Genomic DNA, 25,493 nt, shown 5'->3' with positions numbered 1-25,493 from the left:
GAAAATTTTCTTGAAACACGTGATAATGGAAACACAACATGCAAAAACCTACAGGATACAGTGAAAACAGTAGTGAGGTGGATGTTTATAGTTATAAGTGCCTACATCAAAAAAGTAGAAAAACTTCAAATAAACTCCCTAATGATATATCTTAAAGAACTAGCGAAGAAAGAGCAAATAAACCCAAAATTAATATAAGAAAAGAAATAATAAAAATCAGAGCAGAAAAAATGAAATGGAGAAAGTAGATAATCAACAAAATGAAAAGTTGGTTTTATGAAAAGATAAACAAAATCAACAAACCTTCAGACACATTAAGAAAATAAAAGAGAGAAGACCAAAATAAATAAAATCAGAGATGAAAAAGGAGACATTACAATAAATGCCACGTAAATTCAAAGGATCATTAGTGCTTACTATTAGCAATTTATTATAAATAAACTGGAAAACCTAGAAGAAATGGAGAAATTCCTAGAAACATACAACCTACCAGGATTGGATCATGAGGATATCTAAAACCTGAACAGACCAATAACAAGTAATAAGATTAAAACCATAATAAAGGGTCTCCCAGCAAAGAAAACCCAGGACCTGATAGCTTCAGTACTGAATTCTACCAAACATTTAAAGAAGAATTAGTACCAATCCTACTCAAGCTATTCTGAAAAACAGAGGTGGAGGGAATACTTACAAACTTATTCCATGAGACCTGTATTACTTTTACCAAAACCAGACAAAGACATATCAAACAAAGAAAACTACAGGAAAAAAAAAATCTACAGGCCAATATCCCTGATGAACACTGATGCAAAAATCTTGAACAAAATACTAGCAAACTAAATTCAATAATACATTCATCATGACCAAGTGGGATATATCCCACTTGGGATATATCCCAAGCAAGAATGATTCAACATACACAAATTAGTCAATGTGATACATCATATCAACAGAATGAAGGACAAAACTATATAATAATTTCAATTTATGCTGAAAAAGCATTTGATAAAATTCAACAGCACTTAATGATTAAAAAATACTTAAAAACTGGGTATAGAAGGAACATACATCAACTTATTAAAAGTCATATATGACAGACCCACAGCTAGTATCATACTCCATGGAGAAAAGCTGATAGCCTTTCCTCTTAGATGTGGAACATAACAAGGATGTCCACTTTCACAACTGTTATCAACATAGTACTGGAAGTCCTAGTTAGAGAAATCAGACAAGGGAAAGAAATAAAGCACATCCAAATCAGAAAGGAAGAAATCAAATTATCCTTGTGTGCAGTTGATATGATCTTATATTTGGAAAAACCTAAAGACTCCACCAAAAATACTATTAGAATTGATAAACAAATTCAGTAAATTTACAGGATATAAAATCAACATACAAAAATTAGTAGCATCTCTATATGCCAAGAGTGAACAATCTGAAAAAGAAATCAAGAAGCAATCCCATTTACAATAGCTACAAAAAGATAAAATACATAGGACTTAACCAAAGAAGTAAGAAGACCTCTATGATAAAAACTATAAAACGCTGGTGAAAGAAATTGAAGAGGACACAATAAAATGGAAAGATATTCCATGTCAATAGATTGGAAGAATCAATATTGTTAAAATGTTCATCCTGCCAAAAGCAGTCTACAGATTCGGTGCAACCCCCATCAAAATACCTATGACATTCTTTATAGAAATAGAAAAAAAGTCCTAATATTTATATGGAACCACATAAGACCCAGAATAGCCAAAGCTATCCTGAGTAAAATGATCAAAACTGGAGGAATCACATTATCTGATTTCAAATTATACTACAGAGCTATAATAAACAAAACAGCATGGTACTGGCATAAAAACAGACACACAGCCCAACAGAACAGAAAGGAGAACTATAGATAAATCCATACATCTACAGCTTACTCATTTTTGACAAAGTTGCCAAGAACATACTTTAGGGAAAACACAGTCTCTTCAATAAATGGTGCTGGGAAATCTGGATATTCATATGCAGAAAAGTAAAACCAGACCCCCATCTTGCCATATTAAAAAAATTAAAATAGATTAAAGGCTTAAATCTACGACCTCAAACTATGAATCTACTGTGAAGAAACACTGAAGAAACTCTCCAGGATTTTGGATTGGGTAAAGATTCCTTGAGTAATACTCCACAAGCACAGGCAAACAAAGCAAAAGTAGACAAATGGGATCACACCAGTTAAAAAGCTTGTACGCAGCAAAAGAAGCAATCAATAAAATGAATAGAAAACCCACAGAATGGGAGAAAATATTTGCAAACTACCTGTATGATAAGGGATTGAGAACCAGAATATATAAGGTGGTCAAACAACTCTGTGGGAAAAACTCTAATAATCCAATTTTAAAATGGGCAAAATATCTGAATAGACATTTCTCAAAAGAAGACATACAAATGGCAAACAGGCATATGGAAAGGTGCTCAATGTCACTGATCATCAGAGAAACCCAAATCAAAACTGTAATAAGATATCATCTCACCTGAGTTAAAATGGCTTATATCCAAAAGACAGGCAGTAACAAATGCAGGTGAGAATGTGGAGAAAAGGGAACGCTTGTACACTGTTGGTGAGGATGTGAATTAGTACAACCACTGTGGAGAACAGTTTGGAGGTTCCTCAAAAAACTAAAACGAGAGCTACCGTACGATCCAGCAATCCTACTGCCAGGTATGTATCCAAAAGAAAGGAAATCAGTATATTGAAGATATATCTGCACTCCCATGTTTATAGAAGCACTACTCACAATAGCCAAGATATGAAAGCAACCTGTGTCCATCAACAAAGGAACAGATAAAGAAAACATGGTACTTACACACAACAGTGTACTATTCAGTCATAAAAAATAATGAGATCCTGTCATTTGCAACAAAATGGATGGAACTGGAGATCATTATATTAAGCGAAAAAAGACAGGCCCTAAACGACAAACTTTGCATGCTCTCATTTAATTTGTGGGAGTTATTTTTTTTTTTTTTGAGACAGAGTCTTGCTCTGTCACCCAGGCTGGAGTGCAGTCGCACAATCTTGGCTCACTGCGACCTCCGCCTTCCTGGTTCAAGCAATCCGCCTGTCTCAGCCTCCCAAATAGCTGGGATTACAGGCATCTCCCACCATGCTTGGCCAATTTTTGTATTTTTAGTACAGACGGGGTTTCGCCCTGTTGGCCATGCTGGTCTCAAACTCCTGACCTCAGGTGATCCACTGGCCTCCACTTCCCAAAGTGCTGGGATTACAGGCATGAGCTACCGTGCACGGGCCACGGAAGCTAAATATTAAAACAATTGAACTCATGGAGTTAGAGAGTAGAATGATGGCTACCAGATGCTGGATAGTAGTGGTAGTAGGGTTAATAGTAGGGATGGTTAACGAATATTTTAAAGAATGAAGGAGATCTAGTATTGGATGGCACAACAGAGTAACTACAGTCAGTAACTTAAGTGCACATTTAAAAATAACTAAAAGAGAGTAATTCATTGTTTATAACACAAAGGATCTATGTTTCGGTGATCGATACCCCATTTACCCTGATGTGATTATTATTCATTGTATGCCTATATGAAAATATCTCATGTATCCCATAAATATATACATCTACTATATAGCCACAAAAATAAGAAATAAATAAGCAAAATGTATTGGCATAATGTTTCCATGATGTCATCTTCAGATCTCTTATAGTGTCTATTTTGATGACTTCATTTCCATTGTTGATATTAGTTTTTGGTTACTTCTCTTTTTGCTTTGTCGCTTCTATTAGTCTTAAAATAATGACCATTTGGCTTTGTTGAGTCTATTATGTTTGTTTTCTATTTCATTAATTTGCTTTTATTTTATTATGCTTTTTGTTTTTCTAACATATATTTGAAGCTGCATTCTCCAATTTTTGGCATGTTTATATTTGTTCACTCTAATTTAATAGAAATTATTATTAAATTTTCATTTAAATTTTTTAAGCTGTGAGTTATTAAGAAGTATTTTACTGAATTTCCAAATATATGGATATTTCTCATTGTGCTTTTGTTACTCATTTCTAGCTTAATTCTTCTCTGATCAGAGAATATAGACTGATGATCTCAGACCTTTTAATTTATTGAGACTTGTTTTATGGTTTTTATATAGTCAATATTTGTAAATGTTCCATGTTGATTCGAAAAGTATATTATACTCTTGTGGGAGTCAGTGTTCCATATACACCAATTAGCTCAACTTGTAAATGGAGTTGTTCAACACTTCTATACCTTTACTCCTCCTCAAAATTTCCTCTTTTTTGTTCAGTTTTAGCATTTAAAATTTATTTATTCTAGTACTGGACTTACAGGATATCCTTTTTCTTATCTCTTAAGCCAAATAATTCACTTCTTTTTAATCTTTCTTGTTTAATAATTAAATTAAAAATAAAGTTAATACTATACATTTTCTTGGGTATAACTTCAGCTTTATCCCATAATTATAATGTGTAATTTCTTTTGTTCATTGTTTTACTTTTTAAAAACTTCCAATTAGTTTTTTATTTCATTTAAAAAGTAACACAGGACATTTTATAAAATGATTGCTCTGTATTCTTAAAAAATGTCAATATTATCAAACATAAAGAAAGGCTGAGAAACTGTCTTGGAATAAAGAAGGTAAAGAAACATGGCAACCGAATGAAATGTTTGATCCTGGTCTGAAATCTGTGTCAGAATAGATTTCGCTAGAAAAGACAGAATTTGCATGATTGAGAAATAGAAATGTTTGATTGCTGATTAGATAAAAATATTATATTTAGGTTTTTATTCTTAAATTTGATAATTGTATTATGATATTATAAAAAGTATTCGTTTTTAGAAAGTATACCTTAAAGTATTGAGATAAAGGGGTATAAGCAACCACTATTCTCAAATAATTCAGAAAACATTTATATATGGGTATATATATATCTTTATATATATTATATATCTTTAATGTATATTATAAATATATATGTCTTTTATATATAGAGAAGCAGAGGGTAAATGATAAGGCAAATATGGCAAATTCAGGAGAATATAATTTTACAGAGAATATGCATATTTTTAAGAACTCACAAATTGAGTCAAACAATACATAAAGTTATACACCTTTTTTCATTTATCAATATGTCTTGGCATCTTTCCACATCGGCAACTATAAAACTATCTCACTCTTAATTGATGGGCATTTCATATAACCACTGGATAATATTTAAGGTTAATCACTTATTGAAACAATGCAGTGCTGACCATTCCTGTGCTTATAGCTTTGCATATATGTGCACATATAAACATATATATATTTAGGATAAAGAAGATTTAACATTTCTACTGGTATTACCAAGTTGTACTTCAAAGAGGTTCAACAATTTACATTTCCAATAACACAGATGAGAATTCCTGATGACTGACCTGCCAGCAGCGAATACTGTTAAGTATTTAAATATTTGCTGTAATCCTGGGTCAACTAAAATTGAATCCTTCTATAATTGCAATTCTTTGACATTTTTATAATATTGAACTTTTAAGTTTTAGTAGAACTTTGATCTTTTACAAATATATAGGTTCAACATGTTTGCTGAATTTATTGTCATAATTTACTTTTGTGTAACTGTAAGAAATAGATTTTGTCTTATGTATTAGATATTGTCATTAAAAATACACCTGGTTTTAGCATTATACTAGAGAATGTGATATAAAATTGTCCCAGTTAGATTGTGTCATTTCACTGAGATATTGGAAAAAGAAATGAGTTTAATATAAGGACTTACATTGCTACATTGGCCACAGATACCATGTCAAGTTAGGTTTTTCAAATTTGAAACATTTTCTTCCTCAAATTAGTGAAATATGAAGAGAAAGATGAAAGAACAGCATGAGAAAGGGCATTATAAGTAGTTCATATGAGTTGCGGGAAAGAAATTGATGCTTCAAAGTAATCTATGCTTGTGGAGAATAAAGCAACTCCATCTTGGATGCCAATCTGCCATGTTGGCATCTCATTAACCCCTGTGTTGAGAATGCCTTTAAGATTTCTACTTTATCCACTGTTACCATAAATCCTACCCTTAGGTCAAAACAACCTTGACATTAAACTGTGCCACTGGGCAGATTCACATAGCATTATTGCTTTCCCTGAGGGATCATCTTCAATTGTCCTACACATTCCTTCCCCATGATGCATCAGCCCTGGGTCTAGGGGGTAAAGCTGTAAGGACCCATCATCCCCTCTCACGGCTGCCTGAACATTATGACTTCTGTTCGTAAGTCACTATTAAATGTTCCTTTCTGAGAAACTGGATTTGTTCAGCTTCTTTCTTTGCCCTCTCAGTTTCTCGGCCTTTGTGGATAGGTTTGCATAGACTTGCTTGCCACCGAAAAATGCTCATCAGTACTACCAAAATATTTGAGATAATTTATACATTTTATTTTCAAATATAATCAACGTGATGCAGACTCTGAAATTTATCTCCAGACTTGACTTCCCTCTTGAACTCTAAATCAGGTATCTAACAACTCGACCTTCCCATTGAGTCTACCAGGCATTTCAAAATTAATATGACCAAAATATAATTCTTGATTTTTTACATCAAATCTGTTCCTTGCCCAGACTTTGCACTTCCTTAGGCCAAACATTTAGGAGTTATCATTGACTACTCTCTTGCTCACACCCACATTAATTTTCAGCCAGCCTAGTAGACTCTTCTTTCAGTAATAACTCATAAGCAGCCACCTCCCTCTGCCTCCAATGCTACTACAAGAGACCAGTTCAGCTGGATTTCTCAGTCGTATCATTGGTCTCTGTCTGTACTGCTGTAATCCTTTCAGCAGTGATTAGAGCAAATTTTTAAAAATGCAAAATGGGTCATTTCACTTCAATGCTTAAAACCCTCTGAAGGCTTCTCTTTATATTTATACTTTAAAATAAAACAAAATTTCAGATCCTAACTATGGCTAACACCATCACAATCCAGCCTCTGGTGTCTTCTCTCTAGTAGTAGTGTCTGTCTCATGCTCACTCTACTCTAGCCAATCAGACCTCCTACTTGTGTTCCTGGACCAAGCCCAGCTTGTTTTCTCTTGACTTTACACTTGTGTTATACCCTCTGCCTGAAATGCTCTTCCCTGAAACGTTCCATGGATTGCCCCTTAACATAATTTAGGTCTCTCTCCAAGAGTCATTCCTCAGAGGGACTTGACCCAACCTAAGAGAACTTCTCACCTATCATTCTCTACTTCCTAATCTTGTTTAATTTTTCTCCATAAAACTTATCACTTACCAAAATTTATATGTATTTGTTTACTTTTATTTTGACACAGGGTCTCACTCTGTTGCCTCGGCTGGGTAGGATCGTAGCCTACTGCAGCCTTAACCTCCCAGGCTCCAGCGATCCTCCTGTCTCAGCCTCCTGAGTAGCATGTACCACCATGCCCAGCATTTTTTTGTTTGTTTGTTTTTCAGAAGAGACAAGGTCTTGCTGTGTTGCCAAGGAAGTTCTCAAACTCCTGAGCTCAAGCAATCCTCCCACTGTGCCCTCCCAAAGTACTAGGATTACAGGCATGAGCCACCACACTTGGCCAGTTTATTTTTCAGTTTGCCTCCCTCACTAAAATTTGAGCTTGGGCCAGGAGTTGGTGGCTCACACCTATAATCCCTGCACTTTGGGAGGCCAAGGCAGGAGTATCACTTGAGCCCAGGAGTTCAAAACCAGCCTGAGCAGGATGGCAAGACCCTATCTCTCTAAAAAAAATAAAATAAAATAAAATAAATAAAATAAAATAAAATAAAAATAAAATAAATTAGCCAGGTTTGGTGGCTCACACCTCTAGTCCCAGCTACTCAGGAAGGTTAGGCAAATGAATTCTTGAGCCCAGGGGTTCAAGGCTGCAGTGAGCAGTAATCACATCACTATACTCCAGCCTGGGTGAGACCCCATCTCTAAAAAAATAATAATAATAAATGAAAAAATGTGCTTTATGAGGGCAAGGGCTCATTCCTTACCACATTGTGTCTCCTTAGCATATATCCAATCCAGGGTCCTATCCCTATCTAACATCCTCTATACTTGTTTCCCTGTTTATTAACTCTCACTCTCAGAAGTCTATAAGCTCCTCAAGGGCAAGAATTATTTTCTAACCTTATCTATCCCCAGAACCCAAAATAGTGCTTACACAGTATTTGTGCTAAACAAATATTTGCTAAATAAATGAATGCTATATATAATTTAATGGGTTTTTTGGGTGTTTTTCACCTTACCTTGATTGCTTTTTGAATATTTATGCATGAATCTCTTATGGTCTTCAGTAACCTATTGAACCGTCCCATCTCTTGGACAAGTACAGTATTCATGCTCTGAGTATAAGTTGTTGGGTATCTCCTCATGGCAGCCTCGACGTCGAAGTTGTTTGGAAGTTTGCCCAAGATGTCACTAGCAACCTCATTCACTACTTCATCTGATGATTTTGCACCAGCACCTGCTGAACGAGACTATGAAGAATCCAAACTATAACTCAAAAATCCTCATAAAGGTCTAAGAATAGCAGAATATGAAAAATCCTAAGGTAAATCTTTATAAGAAAGAACATTGCTCTCTATTTTATCCATGATCCCTCTCCACACAAAATTTATTAAAGTGATGATAACAGGCAGGGGGATGGGTTTTCAAGGGAAAACTATTATTAGAGAGGAGGAAGAAGGGCATGTAATGTGTTCAGAGGCAAACGAGGATCTGCAGAAAGCAAATAAGCTGTACGCTTGGCTGCCTGGGTACAGGGGGAGTTGCAGATGCTGCAGATAGTGGAAGAAAAAGCATTGCATTGGTGGAGTGGCCAAGCGATGGTGGGCATTAAAACCCAGATGGGGGAAATCTCATCTTGCTTTGAGAAAGCAGGCCACAAAATATATTTGCTAATAACTCTGGTGTCTACTGGTTGCCAAAAGCAGGGATATAGTTTTCCCCTTGAACCAGGAGAACAAAGAAAATAAGCTCATCTCCTCCAAGCAGCTGGAAGAGTTATGGAGGAAAGACAGACTTTAGTGATTCACGTTGGAAGCAAGGAAGGAGAATTTCAGTTCTATTTTTGTTTTTTATATTTATGGTGGCATTGTGTAAATAAATCCATATTTTCTGAAAAAAAATTAAATCCTCAGGACAAATGAATATGGGGTGTGTGTTGAGAGAAAACAAGTACTATTAGAATATAAATAAATATATCTCATGTTTTACCAGTCCAAGGAAATTGTGTTTAGTCTTTTTTTTTTAGATTTTGTTTCCTGGTTTCTATACTATAAATATTAGTATACTCAAAATTGATTCTGAAAATATTAACTATTTTCTTTTTTTAATATTAGTTATTTTTACCTAAGTTTCTACTCTGACTTTTTTTTTTTTTTTTTTTTTTTTGAGATGGAGTCTCACTCTGTTGCCCAGGCTGGAGTGCAGTGGCACGATTCCCGTTCATTGCAACCTCTGCCTCCCGGGTTAAAGCACTTCTCCTGCTTCGGTCTCCCAAATAGCTGGGATTATAGGCGCCAGCTACCACACCTGGCTAATTTTTGTATTTTTAGTAGAGATAGGGTTTCACCATGTTGGCCAGGCTGGTCTCAAACTCCTGGCCTCAGGTGATCTGCCTGCCTCGGCCTCCCAAAGTGCTGGGATTATAGGTGTGAGCCACCGCACCCGGCCTCTACTGTGACTTTTAACACTACTTACCACACAGCACCATAATATCCTATACAGTTACACAACAAAATAATTACATGTTGGTACGTTTTAATTATGTGCTATTAAAAAAAAAGAGATTCTCATATAATAATCCTTTATTATGATTCCATAGTACCAGGTTTACAACAAAATATAAAAAAAAAATCATAGAAAACAAAAAGTGAGTATTTGGCTAAAACTAATGCAATATCTAATTCCATTATATTTAAAGAATCATATGCTGATTTCCAGTAGTATTTTGGTGTGCATAAAAGGCAGTAAAAACTCATTAAAATATTCCCATATTCTAACAAGAGCTGTGCCTCTGCAAAAAAGCCAAATCCAGGTCTATAGTTCTTCAAAAAATGTAAAAAAATGATTTAGTAACACAAACATTCCCTTTCCCTATTTCTCACACACAAAGATCACATGATTGGGTAATAGGTTTTTGAAAGTAATATCCAACTGATACTGAGAATTAAGAGCAATTGGGTCCTATTTATTTATAATTATTTATCTTAGCTTTTTCCTCTTTACCATCTTTCTTTAGAGTTATCACAAATAACATTTGGAATCTTCTAAGGGTTATTTTCCTCTGAAAGATAAGTGGAATTCATTTTCAGAGACATCAGAAAGTTTAACCTTTTCAGAGATCCTAGACTGTTATCTAGTTTTATAATATTCTCAGTTGAAACAATTTTCCTATTCTAAATAGTGTGTGGCCATTAACCACAAACAAAGGAGCTCTGCACAAGCAAACTTCTTCGCTCTGATAGCTTCCTGTTTTATTTCTTCCAAGATAAATTAGTTAAATACAAAAAGTCTTGTCATCATTAACTCGCTCTCCAGGCTCTGCAGTTCTGGTCTCTTTACCTCTGAACTGTGATAAACTCAATCTAGAATCACTGAACCACTGCTTACCCACTACTGTAACTGTATTTGCCAACCTGAGTTTGAGGATTAAACATATAATGTTTAATTATATGCTGAAAAGATACCCCTTGTGTATTTAAACGTATTTGTTTGGTTCGGAGTCATTTTCTGTTGGAATGACCCCACTGTTTTACGTATGCTGTAATGTGGCACTCCTCATCAAGTTTAAGTAAAGCCAAAGGACACTGTAAATGTCCTGCTGTCAGACTGTTGTGTATTACATGCAATCTAATGCTCCTAAAGAGCTACTCATTCATGTTTGCACATATACTTTTATGCCCAGGCAGTAACTGATTTTAGTGCTATCAATATCTAAAATGGATGTAAAAACAGTCTTTGTTCCTTTTCTCTTATTAGAAAATGTCATAGTAGAGTAGACCAGAGATAGGAGTTGCATGGACTCTTCCGTTTGTAATAGCACACCACATTATCCTTCTAATTTTTAGCTTTTTAAGAATCTCTGGCTATCTGCCTTCTAGTTCTCATCCCACTTTCAGAATCTGGAAAGAGAATATGGCATAGTGGTTTAGAACACAAGATTCCGAAGCCAAACTGGTAGGAGCCAGACTGCTTGGTTTTGAGTTCTGATTTGAAATCATCCTAGCTGACTTTGGGCAAACTACTTAATCTTTCTGTGCCTCACTTTTCTCACTGTAAAATGGGAATAGTCATAGTTAGACCCTACTTCATAGGATTGTCATTAGCATTGCATTGTTATACATAATAGCACTTAGAACAGCACTAGCACAGAGTAAGCACTATACAAAAGTATTAACTGTTGTCATTTTTACTCTGAGATGCCATAAAAAAGATTAGTTACAATTCAGCTAATAGGATAACTTGCATGACTGATTATTCTTCCTTAATTCATCAAAATTTTATTGAATCATTATGGGTACTCTTGCCATTTGGACTAATTTCCTTTCAAAAACAAATTAAATTAACAACGGAGCATATTTTTTAAAGGAATAACAATACAAGATAGCTTCCTCTTTTATTTCTTCCAAGATAAATTAGTTAAATACAAAAAGTCTTGTCCTCATTAACTCGCCCTCCAAGCTCTGCAGTTCTGGTATCTCTACCTCTGAATTGTGATAAACCCAATCTCTCTCTTAATAGACAAGCAAGATTAGCAAATGTTTTTCCTTAAAATGTACTGACCTGTGTTCATGGCAGCTAAATTTTGGTGTCTTTGCAGATTGCTTTCCCACACCCCAATACGCTTGCACTCTCCAGGAGAGCTGCGCCTACAAATTCTTCTCCTACCCTTTTAAATTCATTTTGTACTTACTATTGCAACCATATTTTAAATGTTATACTAATTTAAATCTGATAAAATATTAGTGTGAATGAAACTGTGTCCATGTAAATCAGGTTAAATGTTCTAGAACAACTGTTGAAATACTAGGGGACTGGAAAATAAAATAGGTAAAATTTCAGATGAATTCTCTCATCAAACTGCTTCCCAAGTATCTTTGAAATTCTTCTTCCTCTTTAAATACATTTAAAAAGGACATAATGTATGATGTATTTAGGTAGGGCAAGAAAGGCAAAATGAAACTCCTAGAAGCAGAATGATACTTAAAGAATATGTTTTGGTTCCCAAAAAAAGATTGATGAAAAAAAAAAAAACTCATAATTTCATGTACTTAGTGTTCAAATCCTTATTTAAGTTATGTATTTTTGTCTTTTCCTTTAAATGTTTCTCCACTTGAACAGAATTGTGTAAGGAAGCCTGTTCAGTGTTGGCACATGTGCCTGGGAAGCATCCTTCCCAGGCCTCAGAAGCTAGCTCCTATACAGATCACACACCTGTGTAAGAAGAATGTTATCAAATAGCAGTTGAGTTTCTGACTGATCCTTAGTGATATCTGCATTGGCATTCATCCCAAAGATTTCTGGTGCTGGGGTCAGTGGCAGAGTCTTTGTGTATTCGATGTAGCTTTTGTGCTGCAGAGATGAATAACAAGAAGTCAGGAGGTTAGAAATCAATTACATTCTAGAACTTTTCGCAGAAAAGAGGCAGTTTTCAATACTCAAGTTATTGACTGGATAGGCCTGTGACACTGGACATTGAGTGCTTTCACTTTCTTTCAGCCTGGGCCAAAGTTTAAAAAAAAAATATGAGCAGCCAGGTGCGATGGCTCACGCCTATAATCTCAGCACTTTGGGAGGCCAAGGTGGGTGGATTATCTGAGGTCTAGAGTTTGAGACCAGCCTAACCAACATGCAGAAACCCCGTCTCTACTAAAAATACAAAATTAGCCAGGCATGGTGGCACACGCCTGTGATCCCAACTACTCAGGAGGCTGAGACAGGAGAATCACTTGAACCCGGGAGACAGAGGTTGTGGTGAGCCAAGATTGCGCCATTACACTCCAGCCTGGGCAAGAAGAGCAAAACTCCATCTCAAGAAAAAAAAAAAAAAAAAGGAAAAAAAAAAAAAAGAACATATTTACAGAGAAAAAGTACCATTCAATTGGAATGGGTTTTTAATGGGGGAGGGGAATCCTGGTAACTTCATTTAGAAATTACCTACAGAGAAGTCTTTGTGTCACATTTTGCTGATGACTATTCTTAACTTATCACAATAAAAATATTTCTTTCTGATTTACTCTGATTATTCTGCTTACTCTTACTATAAAAAATCCACTCAATTCAAAAAGGTAAAAATTATTTAAAATTCTATTATTCTGAGATAATCACCGTTATCATTATACTTCTTTTTATGCATACACACATATTTTACATTTAAACGGACTTCTATTAAAATTTCATACCTTCCTTGATGCTCATATAATCATATACAAACATCCACACACACACATGGCAAAGGGGGTTTGGTCATGGATGGCTTTACGATTTGTGTCACTTTACAAACACCTTACTTCATCTTGCTGTTTTCTCACTTGGCAATTCATCATGGGAGATCCTGTTACCCCAGCTCCATGCTGACTTGCTGTACCCAATCAGTGACCTAGGCTTTGGGAGTGATTTTTCCCTTTATCTATACCTACATCTGCCCTTGGCGAGCATTAATCCTAGTGGAACATGAGGTTAGGGTTGGGGGGTTACAGTATGTGTTCCTGTTGCTTGTGTTTAACTTTCAATACATGCCCTTTGACTTCTGGGAATAAAATGAGAACCAACTTGATTGTCCTAGCAATCTCTAGAAATCCACTGTGATCATCAAACGCAGTGGACAGGACTGGAGAAGAGCAGAAGGGAATCTTGGTCTTGTGCTGCAGGTGGTTCTGTGACTCGCTGCCACCTTCTTACCTGTGTGGCCTTGGGCAAATTATTCTACTGTAATGAACCTGCTTTCTCATTTGTAAAAGGGATAAAATAATAATACCAATGTTAATTTGATGCTTTAGTGAGATAATTACTTGCAACTAACTTCCAAATAATTATAAAAATTAACTATTACTGCTAATAATATTTTGCTAATACTATCTCTTATGTATTTTCATTTTAATTTGGGACAATGTCTTTTTAGCCCAAGAACTGCTTATGATGGCAGAACTTCAGGTCACTGAAAAAGCGTGAGACACATTTCTGATACTTCTTACATTACAGTGAACAGGTACAGTTAGTACTGTACCTATACAGTACTAACTCCACCTATAGCATGAGCTTTGTTTTATCCCATATGACTGAAGAAAGCACAGACAAGGGTAACAAAAAAACAAGGCCTGCAGCAAAATCACCATTTGAAAAATATCATCACTACCAAAATAATTTCATGTCTTACTGCTTTTAGTTTTTTTGAAGGGCATACTTACATCACCAGAAGGAGGAACAAAATAGATGCCACTTGAGTCGAATTTATAGTCTGAATTTTCAACTAATTCGGGATTGAAGAATTTGTTTAGAATGCTGCGCAGCGTGCGCCGGTCCCAGTCATCAGTCACTCTGCCTCCATAATTGCATTCGCCGGTCATGTACCGGAGAGCCTCATACGGCAGTTCCTAAAATAGAGAGCGCGTGTTGGTCAACCAGTTATCAGTAGCATGTTATACAGAATCGTGTTTCTTGTTTTTTCCTATTATTAAATCAAACATCTTACAAAAAGTTCGCATTAACATAACTTCCCTTAGTATGCTTCCCTGCTAATTGTTTCCATGTTTCCCAGGGCCGTTCACTTCTTTTCTGGCTTTTTATTTCCATCCAGTCAATGCTGACAATGGAACTCCTCTATTAACTTGTGAATTTATTGTCTATTCAACCAAAATTATTTCAACACTGTGTGCCAGATACAAATGAATTAGATCATAATGTCATCTGTGAAAACTTTGTACAGCTCAGTAACATGCAAAGCAGATACAGTATAATTCAGAGGGCTGGGCATGGTGGCTCACACTTGTAATCCCAGCACTTCGAGAGGCCAAGGCGGGAGAATCACTTGAGCCCAGTAGTTTGAGAACAGTCTGGGCAACATGGGGAGACCCTGTCCCTACCAAAAAAAAAAAAAAAAAAAAAAAAAAAATTAACCGGGTATGGTAGCACATGCCTATAGTCCCAAATAGGGATAGGGCTGAGGTAGGAGGATCGAAGCTGCAGTGAACGATAATCGTGCCACTACTCTCCAGCCTGGATGACAGAGCAAGACCCTGTCTGAAAACAAAACAAAACAAAACAAATATATATATATATATATACACACACATATAATATATATAAAACTCAGAGATCAGCAGTGTTACTTCACCACCTTTCAATATCCATATATATTTGACAATTTGAATCATATAATATATATATAATTGTACACTTTTTTTCTTTTTGAGATGGAGTTTCACTCTTTTTGCCCAGGTTGGAGTGCAATGGCACGATCTCGGCTCACTGCAACCTCCACCTCCTGGGTTCAAGCGATTCTCCTGCTACAGCCTCCCGAGTAGCTGGGACTACAGGAGCCCGCCACCATGCCCGGCTAATTTTTTACATTTTTAGTAGAGACAGAATTTCACTGTGTTAGCCAAGATGGTCTCGATTTCCTGACCTCCTGATCTGCCCACCTTGGCCTCCTAAAGTGCTGAGATCACAGGCATGAGCCACAGAGGCCGGCCAAACTGTATACTTTTTTTCACAAATTCTTACATGATTTCTTTTACAATTTCATAAAACATTCTTTGAAAATACTATTTCAATAGCTGTTTTCTAATATTAAACACTTTTGTTGCTTCTAATTTTTTAATGTGCTGAATTTTGTTCATTAAATACACATTTCTTAAAATTTCTAATGATTCTTCAGTCTAGATTCCTGAAAAGGAAATTACTATTTTCTTTCCAAAGAAAGAAGCTTATAAAAAGCAATTTATAAACGTTACCAGTCTGCTTTTCCAAAAAGCTGAAGCATTTGTAGCAGCCAGTCTTTAAATCTTTGCTAATATGGTAGGTCAATAATATTATTTTAATTTGCATTTCTAGAGTAACAGTGAGGTCCACAATTATTTCATATGTTTAATACATTTGTTGTTCTTTTTAAACTAGCCTCCTATCTATTTTTCCTATTAAAGTATTGTAGGTTTTTTTTGTTGTTGTTAGTTTTTTGTTTTTTGAGTCAGAGTCTTGCTCTATCACCCAGGTTGGAGTGCAGCAGTATGATCAGGGCTCACTGTCTCCACTTCCAGGGTTAAAGAGATCCTCCTACCTCAGCCTCTCAAATAGCTGAGACTTCAGGCATATGCCACCATGCCCGGCTAATTTTTGTACTTTATGTAATGGTGGGGTTTCACCATGTTGCCCAGGCTGGCCTCGAACTCCTGGGCTCAGGCAATCCACTGTCTCAGCCTCCCAAAGTGCTGGGATTACAGGCATGAACCACTGCATCCTGCCCTATTAAAGTTTTAATAGTACTTCTTTGTATATACTCTTTTATAAACTGACTTACTTTTCAAATTTGTGGAAATAATTTTTCTACTTAGTTTTAAAAAGTATTTTATTATGTTCTTTAGTATATAGAATTTTTAACATTAATGCAATGGTGTTGATTTTTCACATTGCAATTTATTTTATCCTGAGCATAAATATTTACACACCCACCAGCAGTAGAGAAAATTCTATTTTTCACTACTCTCAAGAAAACAGAGTATTATCATTTAGGAAAAAAACTGACAATAAAACAATATAATTATTTTTAATTCTGATTTTGACATTAGCACTTTCAAAATTCTTATTCACCATTTGTATTCTTTATTTTATAAATTATTCACTCTGATCTTTTATGTTTTTCTAATTTGAATGATTATCTTCTTTTTCTTATTCAAAAGCTCTTTGTAAAGATTGAATCAGTCTTTCAGACAAAATTTTAAATACTTTATCCATTTTTATTTATCTTTTACTTCTACAAAGTTTATAATATTTTAATATAGCAATATTTTAAAATATTTTATGCTAGGCCAGGCGCGGTGGCTCATACTTGTAATCCCAGCACTTTGGGAGGCCGAGGCAGGTGGATCACTTGAGGTCAGGAATTTGATAACAGCCTGGCCAACATGGTGAAACCCCATCTCTACTAAGAATACAAAAATTAGCTGGATGTGGTGGCACGCACCTGTAACCCCAACTACTCAGGAGGCTGAGAAATAAGAATCGCTTGAACCTTGGAGGCGGAGGTTGCAGTGAGCCGAGATCATGCCATTGCACTCCAGCCTGGGCAATAGGGCAAGACTCTGTCTCAAAATATATATATATTTCAAAAAATATATTTTTTATACTAAAATATAGTAATCTCTTGAGAATGTTTTCATCATTTTTGTGCTATGTCCTCCTTACAGTTACCTACTAAAATCTAAAGTGCATAGATCCAACATTCTAGTGATTCCACTTTGAGCAATCCTTTCAAGTAGAAACAGTAGCACTAGGGTAAGTAGTAGTGATTAGAGAGGGGAAATTTATTGAATTAGATGCTGGAAATTATAAGGCTTGTTATTTGGTAGAACTGGAACTTAAGGCAGTGAATTTAGGAGAACACGTGTCAGTGACAAAGCCCTTGTGAAAAAACCAAATCGAATCAGGAAGCATTGCAGAACATTTACGTGCTTCCAACTGCAAATGTGAGCGGAGTTTGATGAGATACACACACTGCCTGGGCTTGCGCTGTTGACAGACCCTCACCCCATAAAAATGAAATATAATAAGAAAATGAAATTTAGTAAGAAAACTCATATGCAAATCAAATAAGTAGTAAATGCGGTAGAGGTGGATCAGCTAGCCCCTGAGAAGGCTTTGTGATGTAGACAGATGAGATGTGGAGGAGGAGAATTTCATAAGGGTTAATCTTGGCCAACATGCCCCTGAGAGTCCATAAGGTAAATGCTATCTGTTGTTTCTCTCAGAAGTTCGGTCAAATCCAGGGCCAATTAAATTGAGGAGTGTTTTCCGCAGGGGTGGGTGGTTGGTGGGCATGTAGATTACTAAAGTTTCTAGAAATAGTGGCAGTTTGCTGCTTGGATTGCTTCCCTGTTCCTTGTTACAAGAGGGTTGAGACAATGAGCAGCGGGAGAGAGTAGGTGAAAACAGGGCTTGAAGTCAACAACTAGTGTTCATGGTTATATAAGAAGTTCATTTTAACCTTAATTAGCAAAAAACAAAAAGAAAATAAAATCTTAATTATCAAAAAAGGGGAAATGCTGTGTAAGCGGTCATTAAAATGAAGATCTCTATCTACTTTGAAAGTTATCCACAACATATGTAGGTAAAAAAAAAAAAAAAAGTAAGCTGAAGATAAATATGTACACTATAATAATGTTTTTGAGAAAAAATTATGTGTGTATTGTGTTTATATATGTGTATCTATATACGAACAGGAAAATATCCAGGCACATATGCCCCAGGATGTGAAAATGGTTGCCTCGGGGATCTGTTAGGGTCACAATGAGGGGTGAGAGGTGGGTCTTACACACACACACACACACACACACACACACACACACACACACCCCCCTACCAAAACAAGAATGACAAAGCAACTGCCCATCTGCCAAGTAGGTAATATATATCCACCTAAATTTTCTTCATTTACACTTTTAATTGTTTCTATTTAGTCATTTTTGATCCAACAGAAATTATATATGAAGAATCTACTTTAGCAAATAACCAATTATTCTAACTTCACTTGTCAAATACCTCTTCCGTTTTCTAATGTCGATTGTTCAAGAAGGAGTGTATTAGACTTAATAATATCAAAGTGAGCTATGAATCCACATTCCGCAAAGAATCTCTCTTTAACTCTTGATGATTATATGTGACTCAAGAATAGCAGTTTTGTCAAGTGGGCCATATAATTACTATGCTGGAGGAATGTAAGCACTTGCTGACTTGTCATTTAATAGAAGGAACCACTTTGGTCAGTGAAACATGTCATTTAAAGATTCCCGAAGAAAGTGAAATAGATCATACTTGTACCACATAATTATTTATCATTTTTTATTTAATACATTTAAATATCATATTCTTTCACTATAAATGAATTAAAGAAACACAGAAAAACATGTGCAAATTAGCCATTTTTTAAAAAAAAAAATTGTATTGTTTCTGCAAAGTCCTGAAAGTTAGATGGAGTTCAGCATTTAAAGAGATGTAACACTTTTGAAATTACTGTTACAAATCCAACAGGCACTTAATTTATTCTCTCCAGCATTTAACAGGATGAACTATTCTTGAAACTCTTTATTTACTCAGATTGCTCGCTCCTGTTTTTTTCCTGGCTGCACCATCTGCCCTCCATGTCTTCTGTTCTCTCTCCTACCAATGTTTTTTGGTGCTCACCAACATATAATCTGTGTTCTCTTCTTTTTCTACAGCACAAGGCCTCCCCTTTAAATCTATTTTCAGGCTTCTCCTAACACTTGAATAATCTATAAATCTCTATTTTGTGCTCTCTCTTCCCTTGAGTTTTATATCTATATGCCAAGAGCCTAAAAGACATTTTTACCTGGATATCCCCTCACCCATCTGCTCTATACCTATTAATGCCTGGTTCTATTCCCTGTCTGGATTAATGAATGAAAACAACACCAATCCACACCAGAAAACTCACATCAACCAAGGCTTCTCCCTCTCCCTTTACCATTGAATATCTAAGTCATTTCAATCATTTCCCCTACATATCCATTGTATCTCTACCATGTTCCCTAATCTTGCTCAAATGATTTCGTTTAGGCTCTTATCGTTACCCACCTGGGTTATCATGATAGTCTCCTGTATTACTTTCCTATGACACCAATAGGTGGCTTAAAATAATAGAAATTTATTTTCTAACAGTGCTGGAGTCTACAACTCTGAAATCAAGGGACTGGCAGGGCCACACTCTCTCTCAAGCCTCTATAAGGATCTTTCCCAGCCTCCTCTAGCTGTAGCTCCAGATGTTCCTTGGCTTGTGGCAGCACAACTCCAATCTCTGCCTCTGTCTTCACATGGCTGTCTTCCTCTCTGTGTGTGTTCAGATTTCTCTCTTTTTATAATGACACTAGTCATATTAGCTTAACAGCCCACCCTACTCCCATATGACCACATTATAACTTAACTAATTATACCCTCAATGACCCCATCTCAAAATAATGTCACATTCTGAATTACCATGGATTAAGACTTCAACATGTCTTTTACAGGGACACAGTTCAACTCCTAGCATCTCCTAAAACCAGTCTGCCAGCTAAGTCTCTCTAATCCACTCTCCATTCTGTTGCAAGAGTGATATTTCTAAAAGGCAAAAATAGTCTCCAAAAAGCACACCAATAACAATAGAAAAACCACCAAATTAGTTTGCATGGCATAATGTTCCAAATCACTCATAGGTAACCAAAGTTTTTCACTGATTTGTACTTTTTTTTAAAGACTATTTTTAAAGAATAGTTTTAGGCTCAAAGCAAAATGGAGCAAAAGGTATAGGGATTTCCCACATATTCCCTTGTCCCCATACATGCATAGCCTCCTCCAGTATCAACATTCATGACCAGAGTGGCACATGTGTTACAAATGATGAGCCTACACTGTCACATCATTCATTAGGACTCAAAGTCCACAGCTGACATTAGGGTTCACTCCTGGTGTTGTACATTCTATGGATTCGGACAGTTTCATAATGTTGTGTATATATCATTATAGTATCATATAGATATTTGTGCTGCCCTAAATAAAAATTATCTGTGTTCTACCTATTCATCTTTCTTTCCTACCTAAGCCTTGGGAACCAATAATCATTTTACTGTCTCCACAATTTTGCCTTTTCCAGAATGTCATATAGCTGAAATGACAGACTACATAGCCGTTTCAGACTGTATTCTCCCACTTAGCAATATGCATTTAAGTTTCCTCCATGTCATTTTATGGCTTAATAGCTCATTTCTTTTTAGCACGGAATAATATCCCATTGTCTGAATGTATCACAGTTTATCCATTCACCTACTAAAGGACAACCTGGTTGCTTCCAAGTTTTGCCAATTATGAATAAAGCTCTACACATGCCTATATGCAGGTTTTTGTGTGGACCTAAGTTTTCAACTGCACTGGGAAAATAGAAAGGAGCATGATTGCTGGATCATATGGTAAAAGGATGTTTAGTTTTATAAGAAACTGCTAAAGTATCTTCCATAGTGGCTGTACCCACACCAGCAGTTAATGAGAGTTCCTGCTGCTCCACACCCTTGTTAGCATTTAGTGGTGTCAATGTTCCAGATTTTGGTCATTCCAATAGATGTGTAATGGTCTCTCATTGTTTTAGTTTGTATTTCTCTGATGACATATAATGTGGGGAGCATCTTTCATATGCTTATTTGTCATATTGTATATATGTATTAGTGAGATGTCTGTTAAGATCTTTGACCCCTTTTTAAATCTGGTATTTTGTTTCCTTATTGTTGACTTTTAAGAGTTTGTTGGATATTTTGGATAATAGTCCTTTATCGGATATGTCTTTTGCAAACATTTTCTCTCAGTCTGTGTTTTTTCATTTTTGTTTTTGTTTTTTGTTCGTTTGTTTCTTTTGTTTTTTTTTAAGACGGGGTCTTGTTTAGCTAGGACTTGTATTAACTAGGACTTCTAGAACAATGTCAAAAAGCAACAGTGAGAAAGGATATCATTGCCTTGTTCCTGATCTTGGTGGGAAAACTTCTAGTTTTTCACCATTTAAGTACAATTAGCTGTAGGTTTTTTGTATATTTGTTTAATCAAGTTGAGGATGCTCCCCTCCATTCCTAGTTTACTGAGAGGTTTTTTGTTGTTGTTGTTCTTGTTGTTGTTGTTTTGCTCTGTTTTGTTTTAAATCATGAATGAGTTGGATTTTTTCAGATGTTTTTTCTGCATCTATTGATATGATCATGTGATTTTTCTTCGTCAGCCTTTGAATTCATTAACTTAATTTGTAATATAAACCAGCCTTGCATACCTGCATACTTTTAACTGACTCTTCACTATAGAATATAATATTTTAAACTAGAACATACCCTACAAGTGTTCAGAACAAACTGTTAAATGGAAGAGCTTCTCATCCTTTTTTTTTTTTTTTTGTATTGAAAAGTGTAATTATATCTTGAATACTTCCTCAGGCTCTGTATCACTGCATTTTTGCTGCCTTATTAGTGTATTTTTTGCACAAATGTTACTACAAGAAAATAGCTCATTAAATTTATGATTCTTTTGAATGTTTTGTCAAATTTAGATTCTGCAAAATTGAAGGCTTTCTGAATTCATTCTATAGAACAGGAATTTGTCCGATGAAACACAGAAGCTCAAATAAAAGATTCTTCACATAAGGTTAGATACAGTATCTGAACTCTCAGTACTTATTTTGTTCAGTTTCTTCTTTACTTTTGTAGAGATAGAATCCAATGCCTTTCTGTTTGTAAGCCTTTTTAAAAAGTCATAATTTACTAAACGTTTCAAAAACTAAAACTTTTTAATACTCAATTGATGAAATGATTTAGTTATAGATTTCAAACTAAATTTGAACAAAATTACCAAAATTTAGAGGATTAGCTTTCAGAAAAAGGCTTCATATTTTTATAGGACATTTAGGTTTATTTATCAAGTGCTTCTTAAAAGGTACAGGCATGTCAAAAATCCCATTAATAAGTAGCAAAGAGAGAAAGGGTACTGCCATGCTGCGTGCATATGAGTACATCAGAATTGGAGAGGCTGAAATATGGTTGATGTGACAAGATTAGGCTCTTTGGCTTCTTTCCAGAATCTATACTCCAGGTTAACACCAATGGCTTAAATAGATTTTTTTTCCCTTACAAATGGTCCAAACTTTGGAATAATGGTATAATGACATTTTCCTAAAAATAAAGTCATACTCCACAAAAGAAGAAAACTGGTCTGTTTGTTTTTTACATTTTGGAACCCGGTTGACTAATAGTCTTCTCAAGTCCTTTTCAAAATAAGTATATTATCATCATTTTTGGATCTCCCAAAGTGTTTATGTAATCAAAATAAATGATATAACATGGGTTTCTAATAGACAAACTGATGTCCTAACTACCTAGTATAGCAGTTATAATATCCTAGGATAATAAAGTACTACTTAATAAGCTGTTGGGAACTACTCTCCTATTCATTTTGTAAGAATAGAAATTAATCAGAAGTGCCCACTTACTATAGCACACTTATAGCATGATAAAGAACAACATAGGTAATGTCCTTGCTGTGATTTTTACGATACCTCATACTGGTTCAGGAACATGTGGAGTTGCTGTACACTGATTCTCAGATCAGTCTCATTGAATTCATAAGGAATATTCCAACCTAGGGGTCCAAATTTCCGTCTTTCTTGTACCAAAGCATGAAAGAAACACAGGCCATAAAGCAATTTCTTGAATTCCTCCTGTAATGAGAAGAAATGATGCCACATCATTATTTTCTTCATATATTGCATTATATTTACCATATTTTAAAATGAAAGCAAATTATTTTCACTTGTAAATAGCATAGGGATATATTCATCCCAAATTATAACAGAATTAAGTATGTTTCTACAGCTCTTCATGCAAAGCATATCTATCTGTGTACATAGTCACATAGCTACGCACACATAGCTATGCACCCCAGGTTTTTAGGAAGCATGGGAGGCTCATCTAACTTAATCCTGTGTTACAGATTTTGGAGGTCTTTACTAAAGCATCATAAGGCAACACTTAACAATTCCAATGTGTGCTCCCAGATCGCCATGGAGAAATGTCAAAGGATGTAATTCGAACTGATTAGAGATCTCTAAAACCCACAAGGAGAATAGGAAACAGGGAAGATAGAACTAGAAAGAGGATTTGTGAAGAGATTTCCTGGGAGGGAACAGCTGTCATGCTGGGAGTCCCCTTCCCCTAACCCCCAGTGGGGAGGGTTGTGTGGGGTCTACCCTCTAAGTTCAAGTTAGTGAGAAGGAATTGATGGGGCCACATGGAGAGCTGACACATGTCCCCTGCAGTTGGGGCAGGGTGGAAAGCAGGGAGAGGATGGGCCCACTCCTCCTACAGTGGGCCCATCCAGTGGGAATCTCAAGGAGTAGACAGGGAGTGTGGGCTGAGAATGGGAGCTGGGGGTCATTTTAAAGGTTCCCTGGTCAAGAACACTTCTGCCACAGGATGAGGACACCCCAAGGGTAAGAGCCTGTATGAAGGGAGTGCTGGAGAACCAGAAGCTGAGGAGAATTTGGAGCAGCCATGTCAAGTAGAGGCACTGCCAAAGGTGACAGAGTCACAGTCACAGGAGTCCAGCAGGGGAGCCGAAGGAGAACCCATGAAAACACTCACAAGAGATTTCACAAAGAGCTCAAGAGTCAGCTTTAAAAGATTTGTCAAGTCCAGAGAGCTGTAGGCAATAGCAGCCCCCATCAGGAATTTCTGCCTCTCCCAGCCTTACCCTCACACACACTTGCTGCTGAGCAGTCTGCATCAGCAGCTATCAAGTGCAGGAGGAGTCACACAAAGAAAGATGCCAACTCCATCTTCCCCCAGGGGCAGGAATTCCACCAACTACAGGCCCAAGGTGAGACACTGAGAAGTGGAAACCTAGATTTTGAATAAAAGTTGAAGTAATGATCAATATATTACATCACACTTCTTGGTTTTTGAATCAAGGCTGGCTTTGCAATTTAAAATGACTATAGAACACTTTACTACCTAACAGTAATCAGAAAAGTCACAGAAATGACCTCTTATACAAGAGCAGGGGAAGGGTTTCCCTCATAGAATAAAATTGAAAGGGAGAGTGGGAGACAAAAGAAAAAGTAGCATAAATTTAACCACAGAGGTTAAACATGCTGGGCTAATTCTGGACTATTTTCAATATATTAGAGAATTGAGCAAATCAGTAAACATGCTGATATGTTGAAAGCCAGGCGTCTCATTGCAGAAGAAAGGACATACAAATATGGAAAGAGAAAAAGCAAAAAAGATATCTGAGAAGAGTGACTGAAATTGGAGGCATTAGTATGAATTCATCACTTATAAAATATGTATGTAGTATTTATGTGCACATGAACTTGTCTACATGCATGTGTATGTATATTTGTATATTTGCATGTAGGTGTGCATGTATATTTGTACATTTGTGTATGTGTGTACATGTGTATACTTCTAAGTTCTCTCCACTGAAAGCGTCAAGAAAATACAGACAATGCAGTAGCAATAAGCTCCTCTAACACCCAAACCATGCTCTCTAATGCCATTATCCATTAAAAGGAAACGGGATTCTTCAGAAAACTGGCTGATTCCAGAGCTGGGGAAAGATAGGTATACCATGAGCCTGGAACATCTTATGTCAGAAAGTAAGAGGTACTACTGCTACTAATCATCAGATAATATAATATTTTTTTTAAAAAATATGGAA

At 35.9% G+C, this 25,493-nt stretch overlaps 1 protein-coding gene across 1 annotated transcript in view; it reads right to left on the bottom strand.

Moving 5' to 3' along the window:
• DNAH7 (dynein axonemal heavy chain 7) overlaps window positions 1–25,493 on the bottom strand; it is a 341,486-nt gene that overhangs the window by 19,896 nt on the left and 296,097 nt on the right. The window contains 4 exon segments of the mRNA XM_050752319.1: window positions 8,288–8,518; window positions 12,480–12,617; window positions 14,453–14,638; window positions 23,332–23,493. Coding sequence (XP_050608276.1) covers window positions 8,288–8,518; window positions 12,480–12,617; window positions 14,453–14,638; window positions 23,332–23,493 — 717 coding nt within the window.

This window comes from Macaca thibetana, chromosome 12, assembly GCF_024542745.1.
Source record: "Macaca thibetana thibetana isolate TM-01 chromosome 12, ASM2454274v1, whole genome shotgun sequence".
Classification (NCBI taxonomy): domain Eukaryota; kingdom Metazoa; phylum Chordata; class Mammalia; order Primates; family Cercopithecidae; genus Macaca; species Macaca thibetana.
The sequence above is the reverse complement of the archived record's forward strand: the minus strand, read 5'-3'. Positions and strand labels throughout refer to the sequence as shown.